This window comes from Camelus dromedarius, chromosome 13 (assembly GCF_036321535.1).
Source record: "Camelus dromedarius isolate mCamDro1 chromosome 13, mCamDro1.pat, whole genome shotgun sequence".
Lineage (NCBI taxonomy): Eukaryota > Metazoa > Chordata > Mammalia > Artiodactyla > Camelidae > Camelus > Camelus dromedarius.
The window spans coordinates 68,812,841-68,834,036 of NC_087448.1; the positions used below are offsets into that span (position 1 = coordinate 68,812,841).

At 48.1% G+C, this 21,196-nt stretch overlaps 1 protein-coding gene across 3 annotated transcripts in view; it reads right to left on the reverse strand.

Moving 5' to 3' along the window:
* Window positions 1–4,134: 4,134 nt before the first annotated feature.
* The window catches only part of TNFRSF19 (TNF receptor superfamily member 19), a 68,462-nt gene continuing 51,400 nt past the window's right edge, over window positions 4,135–21,196 (reverse strand). For 2 of the 3 annotated variants that reach the window (XM_064493269.1, XM_031465746.2), the window contains exons 6-9: window positions 12,603–12,767; window positions 12,003–12,128; window positions 8,681–8,783; window positions 4,135–8,035 (exon numbers count right to left, since the gene is read on the reverse strand). In XM_064493269.1, the coding sequence (XP_064349339.1) occupies window positions 7,648–8,035; window positions 8,681–8,783; window positions 12,003–12,128; window positions 12,603–12,767 (782 nt within the window). In that variant the 3' untranslated portion in view covers window positions 4,135–7,647. The remainder of the gene's footprint in view (window positions 8,036–8,680; window positions 8,784–12,002; window positions 12,129–12,602; window positions 12,768–21,196) is intronic. The other variant, XM_010988748.3, reaches the window with a different exon arrangement.

Sequence of the window (21,196 nt, forward strand, 5' to 3'; positions counted from 1 at the left end):
ACCTGGGTCCCCTCTCACCACACTTCCGTGTGGAAGGTGACTTCCGGCTGCATCGCGTGGCTGGGGGACCACGGCTCGGGGAGTCGGAATCCAATCCACATCCCAGCTCTACCACGACTGGCTGAAAACTTCTCTGCATGTTTCCCACCACTTGCTACCACTCACTGACTTCAAGGCTGGTTATTTACTCTCTTTGAATCTCCATGTCCTCATCTGGGAGGTGAAACTTGTCACCTTGCTCACAGGACAGACGTGAAGGTCAAATGAAGGAACAGATGGAGAAGTGCTGAGTAAGAGATGAGCTGTTTTCCAAGCTTCCATGTTACTGTCAGCAGATCCTCCAGTGAAGAGTCTGGTTCTGCCATTCGTCACCTCTGACAGAAATGGCCATGCTCAAGGTCTAGCTGTTAAGTATTGAGGCTTTAAAATACAAACAAGCCTTGAATATCCAAGCCTTGAAGATTAACTTCAAAGATGTTCCTTGGTTGGGCAACTCGTTATTCTAACATCGCTGTTACTTCAGATTTCCTTCAAACACATCTCGTGGAGCTGCCTCCAAAGCTGGTGTACCCTGGGCAGCGGTAACACTCTCTCCACTGGACTGAATTTCGGCAAAAACCCAGTATTTACACGCATAGAGCTATTGATGGTGAATATATGTGAATACAGGGGCAGATGAAGCCAGATAACAACTCCCACGTTGGCTGAAGCCCGGGCGTCTGGAAAGCTGGAGCCCCAGATCTCAGGTCAACTGACGAGGGCCACGGGGGTGGGCAGCAGTGCAGGCGGGAGGAAAGTTTCCTTTCTACACGTGCCCACCGCCCTCCCCCCACTTCCTGAATCTTGCATTTGAAGAAACACTGAATTTCACTCTCCCTCTAGGTTTTAGAGATATTAGGATCAACGCGTTCATTTTATACAATATGCTCCTCGTCGGCTCCGCCCCTCCCCCCTCACGTCAAGAACAGGTGTATGGGGGGTCTCCCTCCGTGGGAAAGCAAGTTCCGGGAGGGTCTGGGGTCTCAGGGCTCCATCTCTAGCCGCCGATCGCGCCTCTCTGCTTGCACTTACTTGGGGTTCAAATTAACCAAGAAGATGTGGGTCACCACTGGCCAGAGGCTCTCCACCCCTCAGGGATGCTGAGTGCAGACAGGCTGCAACCAGGGAGCTGCGACTCTGCAACTCCGCGGGATCAGCGGTGACCAGCGGGGGCGGGGCAGGGGCAGGGCAGGGGTGGAAAAGGCCGGTGCAGGGGGCACCCGCCCCGCCGTGCCCCGAACCAGGGTGGCCTTCCAGACGTCCTGGGGGCGTTTCTAAGACAAGAGCAAGAGGCTGGGAAAAGCCTGACAGGCAAGACTTCAGCTCGCAGGTGAAAGCCACTGGAAGATCTGGAAATGGCTGGACAAGTACATCTCGCCCTAACGGTCAACGCGGGTGCCGGCCGGGACCACGGGTCTGAGCTGCAGGCGCAGGAGAGAACGGTGTCCCCGCTGCAGGGGGCAGGGGGCATGGCCGGGAAGGCTAGGGGGTCCCAACTCCATCTTCTCAGGTCCTGGGCAGAGCGCTGACCTGATGTTAGCAGGTGGTTCTCCTTTTCCCCCTCGGAACTGGAAAAGCCCACGGTGACCCTATGGTAGAGCAGTCTCAGTCCCAGTGTCCCTAGTCGGGGTGCCAGCCCACCGCTCCCTGCACAGCCGGCCGTCCCTTCCCTCACTGCGGCTTTTCTGCTGTGGTCAGAGCTCTGACTGGCCTAGACATGCCACCTCCAAGCTCCTGGGAGACCAGAGACAGCGGCGCGTCCACGTCACGTCACCCACTTGTTTAAAGGCAGATAGACTCCCCGCAGTGCGGCGTTCGTGCCCGGCTGGGCCACCGCAGGCCCTGGTCTAGCCGGACCCTCCCCTCCCACCACGCCCGGTCCCAGTACTCCCAGAACAAGGTGACCGCCACCTGGAACAAGGTCACCCAGCTCCTGACTTTCTCCTGAACGCCGCTGCTCCCTCACACCCCGGAAGAGTCTGCGCTGCCTTTACAATCAAGATCTATGGTATTGTGTAAGTCCCGTATATAAAATAAACAACAAGGACCTACTGCACAGCACAGGGAACTGTATTCAATAGCTTGTAGTGACCTATAATGAAAAAGAGCACGAAAAGGAATGTGTGTGTGTGTGCGTAGGACTGAAACATGATGCTGTGCACCAGAAACTGACACCACATTGTAAACTGACTCTACTTCCATTTTAAAAATGGGAAAAAAAAGGCCTATTCTGTAAATACCTAGAAGGCCCGTCGCCTTCATATTTAGTGGACGCTTCAACCCTTGCACTGCCCTTGCAACCGAGCACAGACTCTACACAACTGTATAAATACACAGGGAAGGAAGGATGGGGCCTGACACAGCACAGCCTCTCCTCACAGCGTGGCCTCTGGGGGGTCAGACCTGTGCTTAGATTTCAAGGGAGACAGTTCTCTGACACACTGAGGGGTGAGTGCGCCTGGCTGGGGGCACCTGCCCACTTCCCCTGCACGCACGCACACAGAGGGCTGCAGGCCTGCTCTGAAGGTCTTCTGTTTAGTGCAAACAGTCAACTCAGGTCAGAAAAATCCCTCCGCAGGGCTCTGCTGGCTACATTCAACCCCAAACAAAACTGCTGGAACATAGGATTTCTGTCTTGAGTTGGAAGAGTTAATGCCATTAGAAACAAGTATAAAGGAGAAGGAATCCCCTGTCTTTACAAACGAGCACTTGAACCTGCTTCAGAAGACCCCCATGCTTCCAGAGAAAGTGTTCTGCTGGTTCAGTTTTAAAACTCAAGTTTCTTGGAGAAGCGAATTTGGAAGCAGCCGTAAATCACACAAATTCAGATGCCGCTAGTGGTTTAGGCAAGGCCCCGGCCCTGCTCCGTGGCCAGGGCCGCAGTGGGGTAAGCAGCACTGCTGTGAACTGTAGGCTGACTCGGAATACTCACCTCTTCAGAATCACAGGCCAGGCCTTGTGAAATGTCTTAGATGTTCCACAAGATTCTGGAACTTCTCGGAGTGCTGGTTAGTTTCAGGATAACTGAACGCATTTTCCTGCCTTATTGGTTGCCAAACAGGTTGCCAAGTAGGTTTTTAAAAAAAAATCAGACAACGACTTTGCAAGTTAAAATGGGACAAAGAGACAAATTCAGAATGACAAGTAGACACGCGCAAACAGACGTTAAGCACAGCTGCAGTCCTGAAGACACGCCCTGTGTGTGGCGGTGGGATGCGTCAGGCCTCCAGTTAGGCCCTCCTAGGACCCGAGCTGCCTTGCTCAGAGTGCTGGCGGCGCCCGCAGCTCTCCCCATCTGCACGGGCCGCGGGCTGGCGTGCGGGTGCGGGTGGGAAGGAGGGAAGAAGCAAAGGTAGGTCCTTCCCTCGTGGACTCCAGTGTCATCTAACACCACAGCTGAGAGAATACTGGGACACTCTGAAGAACCAATTTTTCCTAGGAAGTCTAAAGTCCTCCCCAAATCCAGTGATAAACAACAGGCTCCTCCTGTTCAGCACAGGGAACTGTAGTCAACAGCCTGTGATAACCTATAATGGAAAAGAACACGAAAAGCAACCGATATACGTGTAACTGAACCACTCTGCTGCAGGCCTGAAACTAACAAACACTGCAAGTCAGCTACGCTTCAGAAAAACCTCCAGTGGTGCTTTCAAGGCTTTACTGAGGGGAGGAAGGGAAGGAAGAGGGGGAGTGGGAAGGAAACGAGGGGCTCCCACAGGGACCAGCGCTGCCCCGTGGGAGCCCCTCACACCCCCAGCCCACCCCCGCAGGAGAACGCCCCACTCACCTCCAGGGAGAATGAACCGAAAACGACTCCTTCTGTAGACCTGCCCTCTTGGTATCATAAATGAAAGGCGGAAAAAAGAGATCGTGACAAAATCTTGGTACCAAAGCTTCTCAGATGACTCACGACACTCTTCTGCAGCTGGACGGGCCTGAGCGCTGTAAGGAGTCCACGCCGCCCTCCTGAAGTCTGAGGCTCAGAGAGGGACGCGGGAGGGACGGGAGTGCAGGGAGACCCCCCTGCACAGCAGGGGGGCGACAGGCCTGCAGTCACACCGTGGGTCATTTTCTCGCCGGATGTGTTCATCAAAATACCAGGTAGCAATTTTATTCACAAATAAAAAAAAAGGTCTTACAAAACGGTTTGTGTGAGAAAACCAAAATTTACAAATTCGTAAGTCCCAGTAGGCAAAACAGTGACGACGCACTCTAAACTGGTGCGATCTGACTGCCCTAAAGCAACGATGGAGATGCTCCTGTCCTATTTTTGTACTAGCACAGACAACAGTGCTTAACCTAGCAACAGTAATACTTCACCTAAAGTAGAAAAAACCTGTATTTGAAAAATGTGCTCCATATACACAAAATCAGGAAATCCATGCCTTTACGCGGTTGCTCTCCAAATACTAGTCGCATCCGTGGTGACGTGTTTCTGCGGAGCTGAAAGTCACAGGGACTCACGCTCCAGCCCTGTTATTGCCTGATGGGGTCTTCCTGGCACCAGCACCCTCTCAGCCAAGCCTGAGTGCCCCAGGTTATTCTAATGATGTGAAATGGTAACTGGATGGTTTTCTCCAGTATTTACAAAGAGCACAGACTATAACATCACGGAGTGTTCCGGTAGCAGGTGGTGGTACAATGTCTCCATCTTGATAAACATAACCCAGGACTTTTCAAGTGCGGTATCACAGGAAATCAGTTTTTAACCCTAGGTGGTTCTCTACAGATCCAAAGTGATGTTTTAGGATCTGGGGCTGAAGTCTCATTCCCCATCAACCTTAGCTTTATCCCGCAAGCATGTGCCTTTGGAGTTAATGAGGGCTACACATACGGAAAACATACTCAGGTTACAAAAAGGAACACAGCGCTAGCCTACCTGGACCATCCCTCCCCCGAACAAGAGTGAGCAGACTGCAAAGGCGGGCCCCACGTGATTTATGGCGAAGCCACTCAAGGAACCTGCGTTTTCATGGACACCTGTGGTCAGACCCGAAGTGCTGTACATGAGGCTCCTAAAGGCAAGTCTCAGAGGAGCTGGTGAGTACCAGAGCTTAAGAACCTCTGCTCTACGCTAAAATAGGAAAAGAAAAAAGAAAAAGTCAATCGACTGTGGCTGGGTTCCAGGTAGACCCGAAAGGCTTGGCGTTACCATGAGTGCTCTGGTTAATTTCCTATTTCAGTCAAAGGAACGGGGTCACACACACGATGTACCAAACCCGGGTAAGCCAGTGTCCGCACAGCAAATCCTCAACTGTGGATGGAGGAACAATTCCAGCACAAGGAAGAGGCCTTGCGAGATTTCATCAAAGCCTTGCAAAGAAAGAAAAGTGTGGGGTGATAAGAGGGAAGTTAAAATGTCCTAGGAAAGGCAGATTTCTCACACTCAGTTTAAATGTCAGGTAGAAGACACTGATTTGACCGTGGCGGGGTGGGGGGGGCAATTTGGAAACAAAGTTTCTGTGCATTCTCTAATACATGTACATTCAAAGGTCTGTTTCTTTTTTAAGTGCAAATGGGAGGGAGCCAAGAGTAATCAGTTAAAAGACAACACCAGAGCTGATCGTGCAGGTTCAAGCAGGAAGACAATAAACCCTGCTCTAGTAACTCCTCTCCAGGGCACAGAAAGAGCAAACGAGCTGTCCCCTGGTTCACGGCTGGGTTATTTCTGTCGTAGCGCTAAGGGTACTTCTAGCACAGAAACACCAAGGTGGTAGGGATGGAACGCCTTCCTAGAAGCACTGGACGGTTAACTCCAGCATCCTCTGGCTGAGATGGGAGTTACTGTGCTGACGAAGCTTACGAGATCGAGGAAAGCCTACAACCCTAGTCAAACTGCCACGGCAGTTACGCACAGTTCACCTAAACGCCGCCTACGAGCTGGGCTTTTTCCTCTGCTTCTAACATGCTGCGTGGTCTCACAGACACCTCACCCGGTGCTGCTTCAGCAGCAGGGAAACCTGCTGTGTTGTCCTTTCTAAAGCCTTTAGGATAAAATTCGATGCACATAAAAGGAAATTATAAATACCACTTTCCTATCAAAGAGAAGCTCTGGGTCTTTAAAGCGCAGTCACAGGGACGGAGGCAACAGCTGCTCCCTTATCGTGACTTTCACATGAACCTGCTCACCAACGATGCAAGCGTCCGGGGGCTTTAACTCAGGGTGACGGTGGGCTGGTCTGCCTTTTCCAGCCACATCCCCTGACTCCGGCCCCTCCTGCTACTAGACAGTGGCTGAGGTGAGGAGTGTCCATTCTGGAAAAGATCACGTCTCTTCTGATTCCTGATTAGGACCGTTAATATCATCTAATAAGCCCAGGACTCGGGCAGCTGTAGGCGGTCAATTCTCACCTCCTACGCTAATTATTTAGATGATGAAAAAGTGACCTTCAGTCAGTAGACACTCCACTTTGAACCCATCTGACATAAAGGTGAAGGTAACTAATCTGACATTGACTTCTAGCAGGATAATTGGCTGTACGAAATTATTTCTGGAAAGAAAAGGCAAATGCACATGTATCCTCCGGGTCTGCAGTCCTGTGAGAGCGCCCACCAGGAATGCACTCGTGCTCCTTGTTAGGCGCACACACTCGCTCGCAGGCTGCAGACGAGGCCCAGCGGCCTGTGAAGTCCGGCCTGAGCACAGCGGTTCCCTGTGCGGGAAAGACGCAGAGGTTCACAGGCCCAGAGCCTGTGCCTTGAGGTTGCAGCATACAGCTGGTCTGGCTCAGAAGCCACTGGGCGAAAGGCTGAAAAACGCCATCGGTTTGGTTCAGATTTTCTCTTGGCCCCCAGAAGCCGAGCGAGGTCCAGGCGGTGCGCCATTCACACGCAGAGGAGTGAGTGTCCTTGGGGCCCCATGTGACACTTCACTGCAGGAAGAAGCAAGTCCTTCTGGCTTCCTGAAAGAGTGACAGACGGAAAGCTTTGAACATGACAGCTTCCCAATTAAAGCAGCTGAGCTGTGACTGCGAAAACACACAGCGCAAAACCTCCACTAGGCACGCACGTGAGCGCAGACCATGCGGACAAGTGTGTGTCTGGTAATAGTGTTCCAGTATCCAGAGACCCGTGTAACTCTGAGAATCAAAATAAAGATTGGCTAACAACCTATAGTCAGTGTGCCCAAACGGTTCTGAAAAGATGAAAATGTACCCCGAACAGTATCAACAAATGCTGCTTTTGCTGATTTTCAACCTCAAACATTTAAAGCTTGTTTCCGGGTTGCACTCTGTTAAAGTACTTGTCAGAAAAGATTTTAGGATTCTTCAGTCGGTTCTTTGAAAGAACGCAGATGGATAGGGATTAACGCCATTCTTAGATGTCTTTCAATTGAAAACTTTTGTTAAACTATTGGAGAAAGTTTAGAGTTTGGGAACGAGCCTTCTCTTATAATGACCTCCCTGGAACACCCCACTCTTCACGGAGCAAACGTCCTCAGCAGAGAGCAGCCGTCCGAGCTGACCTTATTACAAGAGGGCAGCGACCTCACTTCAGGAGGGGAAAGGCATGGGCACCTGTGTGTTACTGTACGCGAGGGAAATGCTCCTCATTTACGCAGGAGCATTTTGGGGGGGCGAGAGCTCTGCTCCCCCTGCTCCCCCTAAGTCAGCGCTGTGCCCACTGGAGCCCATCACTGCTGCACCTGGTGGGATGTGTGGGCGGGCAGATTAGGGGGTCCTCTCTCTCCTGACCTCGCTGGCTTCTGGCCGAGAGCACGTCCTGGGTCAGCACCGGCTCTGGCAGTGAGTTGCTGTGTCTCGGTAAATCAGTCGTCTCCGTCAAGTCTTCAAGGTGAGCTGGAATTGGAGCAGCCTCGCCGACCAGCCCCCGACGCCCGCTGGGGTCCAAGGATGATGGACTTCCGTCTTCCAGGCTGAGAGAAGGAACATCTTCTCCAGTGAGTCCAGCGTAAGAGTCGCAAGAAGAGATGTCGTCACCACAGCTGGGATTTTGCATCAGAGGCCAGGCGTCTGAGAACTCGCCACATACGGACCTTGAAAGAGTCCCGAAGAAAGGCAGTCAGCTCCCCCGGACCCGCATTTCTGGACACAAGTGTGAAAGGGCTATAAGCGCTCTACTGGGGGCAGCTTCCTACAGAGCAACACTCCAGCCACGCTTTCCGGTCTTCTAGATGAAATGAACAGCAATTTACTAAGTCAGAACTCTAGTCTTCCTTTCTTATAAATTTGCTTCCTTCCATACAATAACTTAACACTCCACTTATTTTAAAACTGAATTTTCATACCTGCTTCTAATCAACAGAGTTATATTTAATCCAGGGTCTAAAACAGGCAGATTCCTGGGGCTTAACTGAGTTTCTTTCATTGCTGTTCTAAAATTCTCAGAGTACGTGACATGCTAAAAAATTACTTGCAGGTGACAGAAGTGTCACAAATTACGAATATAAGTAAAATTAATGGAACATAAAGTATAAGAATGTTGCACTGGTTATCAGTAGCCCTGAAAGACTTACCTAATTCTTGCCAAAGGTCCCCCCAACCCCTACAAGGTCCAGAATGTCATTGATAATACTAAAAAAGTGATGTCCCCAGAGTTTCACATGAAAATTGGTAAATGAGTAGAATGTCTATTTGCATGAGGGAATATGAAATCATATGGACTAAACCCGCCCAGTTACCTCTCCTGGTGAGCAGCCTTGGAATGCACCCTACACCCAGGGGTCTCCCGGCCGACGATGCAGACCCCGTCACAGCACCCGGATGCGGTCAGGTGGACAGGCCCTAGGAAAGCCGGCAGGGCCAGGAAGCACACTTTTAGTTCAACATTGCTCTTGACAACTGAGCTGTTCCCTTTTGGGTGAATTTTTTGGGAGAAGGGGGTATGAGGTTTAATTTTTTTTCTTTTTTTCTTATTTTAAAAAACGATGAACCACTCCCATGAAGGGCCTGGAGGAGCCAGTTTCCTGGAGAGGGAGAGTAGGATGCGGGGTGTCAGGGCGGGGGGGCCAGGAGGATGGGGAGTCAGTGTTTCATGGGGACAGAGTTTCAGTTCTGGAGATGGCAGCGGTGATGTGACATACAATATGGGTGTGCTTAATTACTGGCCTCGGCTCATCAAAAACATTAGGTCATGAAATGCAAAGAAAGGCAGAGGAACTATCCAAACTGAAGACCATGAAGAGAGCTGACAACCAAGTGCAACTGTGTCACATGGGATTTCCTTTTGCTATGGAGGACGCTGCTGGGACAATTAAAAAAATCTGAATATGCTCCGTAGATGATATAAAAGCACTGGCTTAATGCTAATTTCCTGATCTTAGCAATCACACTGTTGTGTAAGAGAACGTTCTTGTTCTCAGAAAAAAACACTGAAGTATTAAGGGTAAAGGGACATCATGTCTGCAACCGATCTTTAAATGGAAACAAAAAAGTGTGTGTGTGTGTGTGTGTGTGTACACAAGTAAAATACACAGCTGGCCCTTGAACAACACAGAGTTGAGCTGTGTGGGTCCACTTATTCGAAGATTTTATGACTCTCTGGACGCGGAACCATGGATACAGAAGCCGTAAACACGGAGAAGCCGTGAATACACAGTCAACCGTAAGTCACACGTGGATTTTTGTGCGCTGGGTGGGCGCCCCTAACCCCGGCGTTGCTCAAGGGCCCACCACACTTAGAAAGAGGTAAGAACGATACAGCAAATGTGGAAATGAGGTAAATGTCAGTGCTGGGGGAGCTGGGTAAGGGGTATGTGGGAATTCTTTCTCCTACTGTTTCAACATTTTTCTAAGTCTGAAATCAAGTCACAATAAAAAGCTAGAAGGGAAAGGCACTGCCATCGAGGGGGAGGCAATTCACATGATGAGCAGCCCGAACCCGGGCGGCAGCAGGGCGAGTTCTGTCCAGTCTCTCCCTTCTGTTAAGAGGGCCTGCAACAAAGCCACCTGTTTTACTCTTCCTTTTCGGAGAGAAGTTACAACGAGGCAGTTTGCACAAAGCTGGATGTGATCACACTTAAAGCTTGAGTTTCGCTCTTAAGCAATAAACTTGCTAACTCTGATCTGGTGTCAGTGCCACGCTCAGCGTGTAGAAATCACAACGCTTGGCCCATCCTGAGAATCACCGAGGTGCTGTCAGGTGACAATCCCGACGATCATCTTCTCAGGAGCTGAGTCTATTTTTTTAAATTTTAATTCAATTAGAAAATTTTAAGTAACGTTATTGTGTTTCCTAACATTTCCATCACTTCCCAAGAGGTGCAACTTTCTAACTCCCAATTTGTCCCTTCCCACCCTTTTCCCCCCGTGTAACCATAAATTTGTTCTCCATGTCTGTGAGTCTGTTTGTGTCTTCTTTTTTAGAGTCCACATATGAGTGATATCATATGCTATTTTCTTTCTCTTTCTGGCTTACTTCACTTAGAATGACAATCTGAGTCTATTATCTCTGCAGGCAAAAGCAAAAACACACCCACACACACCACTGGAGGTCCGATATTTCATTTTTACCTCTAAAGCAAGAGATAGTAATGGTCGATAGAGAAATAATTACGTTGAAAATGCCGTAGCCCACACATTAAGTATCAGATTTAAAAGAGGAATCCTTCAATTTCTTGAAAAGAAAGCTCAGACAGTTCCAGGAGGATAAGCACTCGAACTGGGAAACATTTAACATAAAGAATGGTTAAAGGAGACAAAATGGCGCTGTGAGTATGTCACCCAAAGATGCGGAGGGGACCACAGCGTGCGGGCGGCGGCGGGGGGGGGGGCGGACTTCCGCACACGCCACGGGGACAGGGAGCCTGCTTTGCAGGGTGAGGTCCTGGGGCCGGGGCGGGGCGCGTAAGTGCGGGAGCCTCGTGTTGGTGAATATACAGAAATGGCAAAGAAAGCTGGTGTCAGCTTTGCCTGTTTTGCCCACATTAGAAGCCAAAGTCCATCGAATTACAGGCAGACCCCTCTTTGCTGTGCTTCACAGATGCCGCTTTTCCACAGACTGAAGGCTAGGGCAACGCTGCATCGAGCAAGTCTATCGGCACCATTTTCCCAACAGGACTTGCTCACTTAGTGTCTGACTGTCACATTTTGGTAATTTTCACAGTACTTCAGACTTTTCATTATTGCTGTGTTTGTTATGAGGATTCGTACTCAGTGGTCTTTGATGTCACCACTCTGACTCGCTGAAGGCCCAGGTGATGGTCAGCGTTTTCCAGCAATATTTTTGAATTAAGGTGGGTCCACTGTTTTTTCAGACATAACGCTGCTGCACCCTCAGTGGACTGCAGTACAGCGTAAACATAACTTTCATATGCACTGGAAAACCAGAACTGTCACGTGACTTGCTTTCCTGCAACATTCGCTTTACTGCGGCGGTCTGGAAGCGGACCCGCAGCCTCGCCGAGGTCTGCCTGTACCTCCCTAAACTTTCATTTCTGTCCATAAGCCCACAGGCAATTACGGTTTGTGGAAAACCCTGCCATAAATCTCCCTCATCCGTCCTGTAGGAATCCGAAAAGACACTAAGATTGCCACGTCCACACTCACGTGTGACGCCACCAGACAAGAAGGGACACAAACTACTGCTCTACCAAAGGTTCACATGATTTTAGATCAGTCAACCCAAGACCATAAAGACAAACGTGCTTAGAAAGTTACTGAGAAATTCTAGACCTTTAATGAGGTGCTTATTTTCTGTTTAATAGTTAAGAGATGCAAAACGCCACGAACATCAGGGGACAGGGGACAATGACCGAACCAGATTAGCTTCCTACACTGTCTTTTTTGGGGGGTTTTGGGAGGCAGTAATTAGGTTTATTTATTTGTAAATGGAGGTGCTGGGGGTTGAACCCAGGACTTTGTGCATGCTAAGCACACACTCCACCCCTGAGCTCTACCCTCCCCCAGATCAGCTTTGACTAGAACACCAAGCAGGAGCAATTCTTTGCAGCGCTGGTGTCTGGGTTCCTCCCATTCCTAACGGACCCCAAGCGCTGAACTTACCGCAGGTCGCAGGGGAGTCCCGGTGGCACTGACAACACACACGGGGAGCGGAGGTGCTGAGCCGAGGTCTGTCAAAACAGGACAGTTCAGAGCCCTGGTACCGCGGGTCCTGTGTCCTCAGAGACCCTGCGGGAGGCAAGAGGTGGGTCAGCGAGACAAGTTCCCCAGATGAGCCTGAGAGCATCACAGGGTGACCGGCACTGCCCCAGCTCTTGCATTTTAAAAGGACAGGACAGCTGTCATTCACATTTAAAAAGACTTCTTACACAGAGGCACAAATATGACACAATCTGTCAAGAAAACTCAAGACGCAGAGTAGCTGTGTTGCCAGAACCACGCAGGAGCTGTGTTTTGCGAGGGGCGGGGGCGCCCCTGCCTCTTCGGGTCCCGATGAAGTGGTGCTGCCCTTGTCCACTCCCAGCGCCTCTCTGGGACCAGGTCCCCAGAAGGTCTAATCACGTGTGCTCTGTCCCAACGCCTGCAAGATTCCCGCCTTAGGGCGCTCGTGGAACACGAGGGCCGGGGACAATGATGATAAACACCCTACGCCCTAGTGCAGGGGCTGCGGGGGGGTGGGTGGGGAGGGCGCGCAGAACTCACAGCTGGGCTTTTTCTCCATGAACTGCCGCTTACAGTAGATGACACAGAGGGTGAGCAGGGCCAGCAGGACAGTGGCCAGTGCGCTGCAGATCACGGCGGCCAGGGCCGTGTCCCGCGGGCTGGAGGCCGTGGACGGGATCCTCACCAGGTTGACCTTGCTGCTACCTGAAAACCACAGGGCTGGAATCGGCACGCGCTCCACAAGCTGGAGACAGACGCCCACACTGAACTCGGGGCCCCTGGCAGCCACCGCCTTCGTGCAACGGGAGTCAAACCCCAGAAACCAGGGGGTGTCCTGAGATGGCTCAAGCCCTCCCTCCTCTTGGGGGATCTGGAATACCGCACCTTACCCTGCGCCCCAAGACCCTGCGCCCCAAGACCCTGCGCATGTGCCTCCCCTCTGTTCCCATGACACGCACCACACGCACCCCTGACCAGGTGTGCCAGGAAGGGGCTGTCGGGCCCCCGGACCAGACCGTCTGTGAGCCAGGAACCGTCCCCTGGTTCTTGTGTCCCCAGCACTTGGCAGTGTTGGGCACACAGCAAGCACTTAAAATCTGTCATTTAATTGGAAACAGACTATCTCCATTTTTAAGCAGACTGGCCTAAGGTATTCTTTAGGGGGCAATTTTAGGAAAAAAACAAAGGAGTCAGATCATTCACAACCTCATATTAGTCCCCAAATTTGAGACACTAAACGTTTTTTCTTTCTTTCTTTTTTTTGGTTTTGGCTTTTGGGGTGGGTAGTAATTAGGTTTATTTATTTAGTTATTTATTTTAGTGGAGGCACTGGGGGTTGAGCCCAGGACCTTGTGCATGCTAAGCATGTGCTCTACCACTGAGCTGTACCCTCCCCAAGTAAACATTTTTTTTTAATTGAAGTGTAGCTGATTTACAGTGTTAGCTTCAGCTGTACAGCACAGTGATTCAGTTATACATATATTATACACATACATTTTTTGTTCAAAATTCTTTTTCATTGTATGTTATTACAAGATATTGAATACAGTTCCCTGTGCTGTGCAGTAGGCCCCTGTTGTTTATCTCTTTTATATACAGTAGTGTGTATCTGCTAATCCCAAACTCCTAATTTATCCCTCCCACCCTTTCCCCTTTGGTAATCATAGCTTGTTTTCTATGTCCGTAAGTCTGTTTTTGGTTTGTAACTAAGATTTGTATCCTTTTTTTTCGATTCCACATGTAAGTGATAACATACAATATCTGTCTTTCTCGGCCTGACCACGAGACAGTAACCGTTTCTGAATGCCTTAGCTATGACATTACTGAACAACATCTAAGTTTTGTAGACAAAATAACTCACACCGTTGTCACACGAGGGGGAAGCAGGCGTGTGTGAAGAAAGCGTCAAGAGAAAGGGTCTATTTTGGAGGGTGGTGCTGCATCGTGTTTAAGGGCAGGGATTCTGGCATCCCGCCGCCTGGGTCAACCTCCGGCCTGGGGACCCTGAGCCAATGACGTAGCCTCCCTGAGCCTCGTGCCCACATCTGCCCGAGCAGAGGTCATGACAGTGCCAGTCTCCCCTTCTCGCCGGCGGGGAGAGCGTGAACTGAGTGAATGAGTAGAGACCCAGGATAGGCCCTGCACTCAGCCCTGGAGGGTCGCTGGCTGTCAGTGTGGTGGTGACCATAATGAGCACTTTCATGAGCACTTCAGGGCTCCAGGATAAACAAAGGCATTTAGACCAGAAGTCTGTGTTCTGTGGAGACACACTGTGTCCTGTTTAACCGACCTCTAAGGGACGTGAGAGGCACTGAGACCTGACTAGAGGCAGCAAGGCCCTATCCCCATCAGCAGCTGCCCCTCAGTGGCTCGGGGCTCTCGGCACAGATCCAGGGAGCCCCCTCTGCTGAGGTCCCCCCCGACCACTGCTGCCCGATGGAAGCAGGTGTGCCTCCCACAAGATTTTCATTTACCTACAAGCCTTGTTGAAAAAGGAAGAAAAACGAGGTAAAGTCAATCTATTTTCTTAACCCACTATATCTTAAAATATTACCATTTCAACATGTACTCAACATAAAAATTCGTATTGGCATATTTTGCATCCTCCAGTCCATACAAAAATTTCCAAGTCCAGTGTGACCTCATGTTGACAGCACATCTCAGTGTGGACTGAGTACATCTCAAAGCCCAACTGCCCACCCGTGCGGCTCCGGGCGATCATGAAGGGCCCGGCAGCTCTGGAGCAGAGGTGTGTATCTGCATCTGCGCCGCACGGCACCTACGGCCACCTGGCACTTCCTCCCCGTCCCTGGTGCACGCGCCCCACACCCAGCCCTAACCCAGCAGCCTGGTTTCCACTGTGTGACACCTCGGGCTAGACCCAGAGACAAGCTCATTGAATCATAAAAACAGGACAGCAGACGCCTTGGCTTTGGGATGTTGAGTCTGGCATATCTGAGCTCAGTGGGCCCGCGACACCCTGGTACAAGTTTCTCATTGCCTCAGGAAGGCACATAGCCACATGCCTTGGGTCTGGGTGAACAGGACTCATAATCCAGCCACACGCTGTAAAGGGTTATTTGCTTGTAATCATGCTTAATATTCAAAAACATATTTTATCACTTCCAGCTATGCAGACATACTGTAATAACCAAAGAGCACCTATTAAGGCTTCCGCATAGAGTACGTTGAACAGATCACATCTTCGACCCAACAGAGATTAAATCTAAACCTGATACAGCCCCCGTTGGTGGCCAGATTCACAGGAGGATGTGCCAACACACACACAGCTGTGCAAACACTGACAGTGAACGCGTGAAGAGGAATTCATATCTAACGAAAGTTACTCGTGAGCTACTGATCTGGGGAATGTTTAAGGATTCCCTATTCTGACCGAGCGGTGAAGTGCGGGAAACTGACGTCTCCCTCACACTTGTGAGACAGCGGTTTACTTCTGAGTGAGATCAGGCCTGTTTGCTTCAACGTCCCACCAAATAGCCAAGCTCTACTCAATATAGGGCTTCAGCAAAACTGTCATCAAAATGAGACAGAATGCATCTTTGGAGTCGAAGCTCTCAAAGTCCCGAGCCATGCTCACTAGTACGTTGAACTCGTCAATCAGCGTAGTACTGGCTATTCAGAAAACCCTACGGAGAATCAGGAATTCAGGCGAAAGTAGATGATGATTAGAGTCTTTTAAGTTCTTATTGTTTAAAATGCTTCTAAAATGGATTAGTCCACTTACCTGCCTTCAGATAAAAGGAACTGTTTCTAACTTATACATGAGCTGAAATGCCCCCAAATGGGGATTATGTTTTTTAATTTGGTAGTTTGTGACTCAGAATTTAAGCCAATTAAAAGTCTTGTTAACACATCTTTCCAAGGTAGGGCACCAATACTGTGATTTCAATGCTATCGAGTTGTGGTAAGAACATCAAATTTAAAGGTAATTACATCAAAAAAACTCACTTTCTATGCATTTCCCAGGCAGGAGCATCTGAAGATGAACAGGAGAAACACAGAAGTCTCATCCCTCAGTTTTTGATGCCGATGTAAGAAAAGGCATCTTGTTAACGCAAACACCCCCCCGAGGGCCCCCGTGGGAAGTGCGGCTCTGGAAGCCAGGTCTTGCTTCTTGGTGATACAGACAAGTTATGACAACACTTACACCACACACCATTTTTAAAAAATAGGAAATGGGCTCATCATTGTTAAATCTGTCATATAAGCAATGAGGAAGAATTACAGAAGCTTTGGGAGACTGGGCTATCATTTGACTTGAAAACAACCCCAGAAATTCATTCATATAAGTTCCTGATAAAAGCCTATTTTCTTATCATTTTTTTTTGACTTGAGCAGTAAAAACAGAGGGGAGGGAGAGGGGCTAGCTGAATGAAGTGGCTTCTACCCTACCAAGCTGTGGTTCAGAAAAGGATTTATCTACTACAAACTTTGTTTTAATGGCCAAAAGGCACATGAAAAAGTGCTCAACATCGCTAATTATCAGAGAAATGCAAATCAAAACTACAGTGAGGTATCACCTCACACCAGTCAGAATCGCCATCATTTAAAAGTCCATGAACGATAAATGCTGGAGAATGTGTGGAGAAAAGGGAACACTCCTACACTGTTGGTGGGAATGTAGTTTGGTACAGGCACTATGGAGAACAGTATGGAGATTCCTCAAAAAACTAAAAATAGACTTACCCTATGATCCAGTAGTACCACTTCTGGACATATATCCACAGGGAACTTTAATTCAAAAAGATACATGCACCCCAGTGTTCACAGCAGCACTATTTATAACAGTCAAGGTGTGGAAGCAACCTAAGTGTCCATCCACAGATGACTGGATAAAGAAGTTGTGGTGTAGTTATACAATGGAATACTACTCAGCCATAAAAAGAATGAAATAATGCTATTTACAGCAACATGGATGGACCTAGAGATTGTCATACTAACTGAGTAAAGTAAGTCAGGCAGAGAAAGACAAATACCATATGATATCACTTATATGTGGAATCTAAAAAAAAAAAAAGGGACACAAATGAACTTATTTACAAAACAGAAAAAGACTCACAGACATAGAAAACAAACATGGTTACCAAGGGGGAAAGGGGAGAGGTGGAGGGATAAATCGGGAGTTTGGGATTTGCAGACACACACTACTATATATAAAATACATAAACAACAAGGTCCTACTGTACAGCACGGGAAACTATATCCAATGCCTTGTAATGGCCTATAATGGCCTATAATGAAAAAGAATATGAAAAGGAATATATAATATATGTGTAACTGAAACATTATGCTATACACCAGAAATTAACACAACATTGGAAACCAACTATACTTCAATAAAAAATAAATAAAAAGACAAAAACAGATTGTTTTTCTGACCTGAGGCTGCTGTCATGATACTGAGATTAAAGATTCCTTCCACCCGCCACCCTGACTAAACCTCCCTGACCGCAGCTCACCACGCACACTGCCTGCCGACAGGGAATCTTACCCTAACCCTGCTGGGATTCTGACAGTACTTCTGAGGAGTCTGTAATAAGAATACCCACATTCTTTGGAAAGTTTTAACTTCTCTGGAATACAAAGGCATGTCTCACCCTAACCAATTAAGTTATTAAATTGCACTATAATCTCAGCTCTACCCTTTGGCAATTGACTTCAGAATGAGAGCTGTTTCTTAGCTTAAAACTCATGTTGCAAGACATACTTTACATGGGTTCAGTTTCTTACTGTACATTTCCTTAGGGGCTCAGCTCCATTGGACGATAAGTACTGAGTGTTATGAGTAAGACGTCTCGGTCCTACAAGGCATGATGCGTGAACACATGAGGAAAACAGAAGTCACCTGCAAAGCCAGGCAAGACTTCCATAAAGCCTGCCTGTCCCTGTGGGAATCTAAACAGAGACGCCCTCCTCACATCTCAGCCTCTAAAGAGGTTTCAGCCACGGCTGGAAAGACGCGCATTTCGGGGGGATTAGTGTGGCGGCTCTGACGGGTCACGGGAGAGTCTGAGAAGACCACCTGCGGCCTGGAGCTGACCTCTGTGTGCTTTCCCACATCTGACGCTGCTGACACACCGCCGGTGACTCCACCCTCCTGACGACGGCGCGGAAGTCCGCTGACCACTCTCATTTTATAGATGAGAAAGCCCAGGCTCTGAGTGACTGGCTCAAGGTTACACAGTGACACGGAGCAGCTTGAGAATGGGAATCTCGCATCTGCATCCTTTCTAATGGACACTGTCAGAGGGATGCAGGTAAAACATCTGCCAGGTAATGGTGAGCAAAATGTGGCTCATCTCTGTGGGGAGAAGCCGGCTGGGCCACAGAGACACCCCGGGCCTCCCGACCGCAGGCCTGTCAGTCTCTGAAACTGACACCCACAAGGGCAAGGATGCTTGTCAGTACTGATAACACACATGAAAGGTCCTGGCATGCAGCTGGTGCCCAGTGAATATTTAATAAATGATGAAGTGAATGAATGTCTGTGAAAGAAACTGGAAAACCCCAAGTATTTCCCAAGGCTTAACGAGGAATACTCCCATCGATGAGACGAGATCATGCCAGCGACAGGTTTGCCTTGTGCCCTCCGCCTCTGGCTGTGTAGCTGGTGACAGTGCAGATGCAAACAGCTGGGGCAAACAGTTTCACCTGCAGGCACTCACTTTATGCAACGTTAATTTCTGACTAAGGGTCAAAAAGCAAGGGTTTCTCAGATTTATCAACACACAAGCCTTGAAGATCACCAAATGTAAACTCTGAGTATGAAACAAGAATTTAGTTCTCTCCTGCCACTGTGGGTCAGCGCTCCACAGACTCATCGCAGAGGGATCTTCCTTTAGTCGTTATACACCAAACGTAACCTTAGTTATCAACACACACATAGCAATGACTGATTTATAATGAATTACCAAAGAAGCCAGAAAAGGGGATGTCCATCACATCCTCCAAGGAAAGCTGCCGGGTGTCAATTTCAGAAACTGACCATGAGGGGAACTGGGTATAGGAAACAATTAAATTACATTCCTATCATTTTATCAAACTAGGCACATTAATCGTACGTTTTTACCCCCACCCAAAACCACTCAGAGACATGGAGAAAGTGATGTGCGTGTTTAGAGATCTGCTAACCACAGCAGCTCATGAGTATTTTTGGTAGAAAGTCATCCGGATTATCACCAGCACTATCACAGATCCCAAATACCAAACACCTGCAGAGTGCTGGCCCCTTGCTACCCACTTTTGAAATGTCATAATAATCCTCCACAGCAAGGGTTTTACAGATGAAGAGGTCTGTACAAATCTATAAATAATTTTTCATTTAAACCACCATCAGGTGGTTGAATCTAGATTTGAGCCTGGTTTGACTGACTCTAAAATTTATGCTCTTAAAAATAAACTATGCTACGCTCTTTCCAACTGTTTACAGCGAAAATGTACTACAGTGTGAAGGACTGCTGATTCCAATTTTGTACAGACCGGTAAGTTCTAATCAATTAGCTAACATACACAATGTAACTTGACCTAATTTAAAACATAAAGATGGCTTCACAAATTGAACCCGTTACCCCCAAGATTGAAGAGGCTATTGCATTTTATTGCAGTGAAAAAGAACATCTGGATCCTTGACTTTGTTTTTTAAATGTTATTTTTAAGGTCTGTGTGGTATGACTAGATGAGCTGTCAAGTAAACAAGAGGAGGGGAGGGCCGGCTGTGAGTGAACTAACGACGCTTTCTGCCTGGCCTTCCACGTGAGAGTTCAGTAACGCCCTGTGACTCCATCAGCATTAGCTCAGCACAAGAAAATTCTACAGCAGGGCTCATGCTGTGCGACACTCGGAAAGTCCAACATAACTGGAAATGTGAGCGCTTAACAGGATACCCATGTCTTGGCACATGCAAATTTCAAAAGATTTACCATGTGAACCATTCTTTTTAACTTTTTTTTCAGTTATTTTTTATTTTTTGGTGGGGGGAGGTAACTAGGTTGGCTGGTTGGTTGGTTGGTTGACTGATTTGAATGGAGGTTCTGGGGACTGAACCCAGGACCTCGTGCATGCTAAGCATGTGCTCTACCACGGAGCTCCCTCCCCCACCCACTGTACATGCAATTTAATTAATAATTAGTTCTGGAAGTTAAACATACGAGCTAGAGGTTTTCTTTAAAAAATTTCTTTTCACAATGTATTTTTTAAATTGAAGTGTAGTCAGTTTACAGCGTTGTGCCCTAAACATTTTCTAGTGATTTTCAGTAAAATATTTTATCTTTGACTTTCATATTTCTTTCAAGTAAACTACAGATCAATGCATTGCTTTCTGTGCCCTTTCACCACCACCACCAACAAAAAAAACCATGTTGAATACCTGCTGAACAAAGTTAAAACCTGATGACTATTTGTAGCTAAATTCTTTAATTAAAAAAATATATTAACAAAGCGCTCTTTGCAATCTTAACTGAGGCCGGAATATAGCCCTGAAGTGTAAGCTTTGTCTTGCTAATCTAAACTGGTTAAACACAAATATCTGTGGTAGCACTCAACGTACACGTTCCAGGTGAGCCACAGAGTCGGCCAGAGAACAAGAGCTGGATTTTTACAGCCCACGTTCTACCAGGCCCTCTGACGCTGGGAACCTGCAAAGGAGTGGGTCTTTATCACGTGCTTGTTCTTCATCTGAGACTTGAGTCTTCAAACTACACAGTTTGTCTTTCAATAACTGATAAAAACAGTATTTGAAAATGAGGTTTTTCTGTTTGCACAGGAAAAAATACGTATCTTTAAAACTGGATTGATTTTTTTTTTATTGTGGTAAAATATACATGAGGTAAAATTCACCATTAATGAGACTGAGGACTTCATTGTGAATTCTACCAGATATTTAAAGAAAAATTAACACCAATGCTTCTTAAAATCTTCCCCAAAAATGACGAGAAAAGAACTTTCTAACTCACTCTATGAGGCCAACGTTACCCTGATACCAAAGTCAGATAAAGGCACCATGAGGAGAGGAAACTACAGACCAAGATCCCTCACAGACACAGACGCAAAGCCCTCAACAGAAGCAAAAGCAGATCGAAGCCAGTGTGCAGGACAAGACTGCACACCAGCACCAA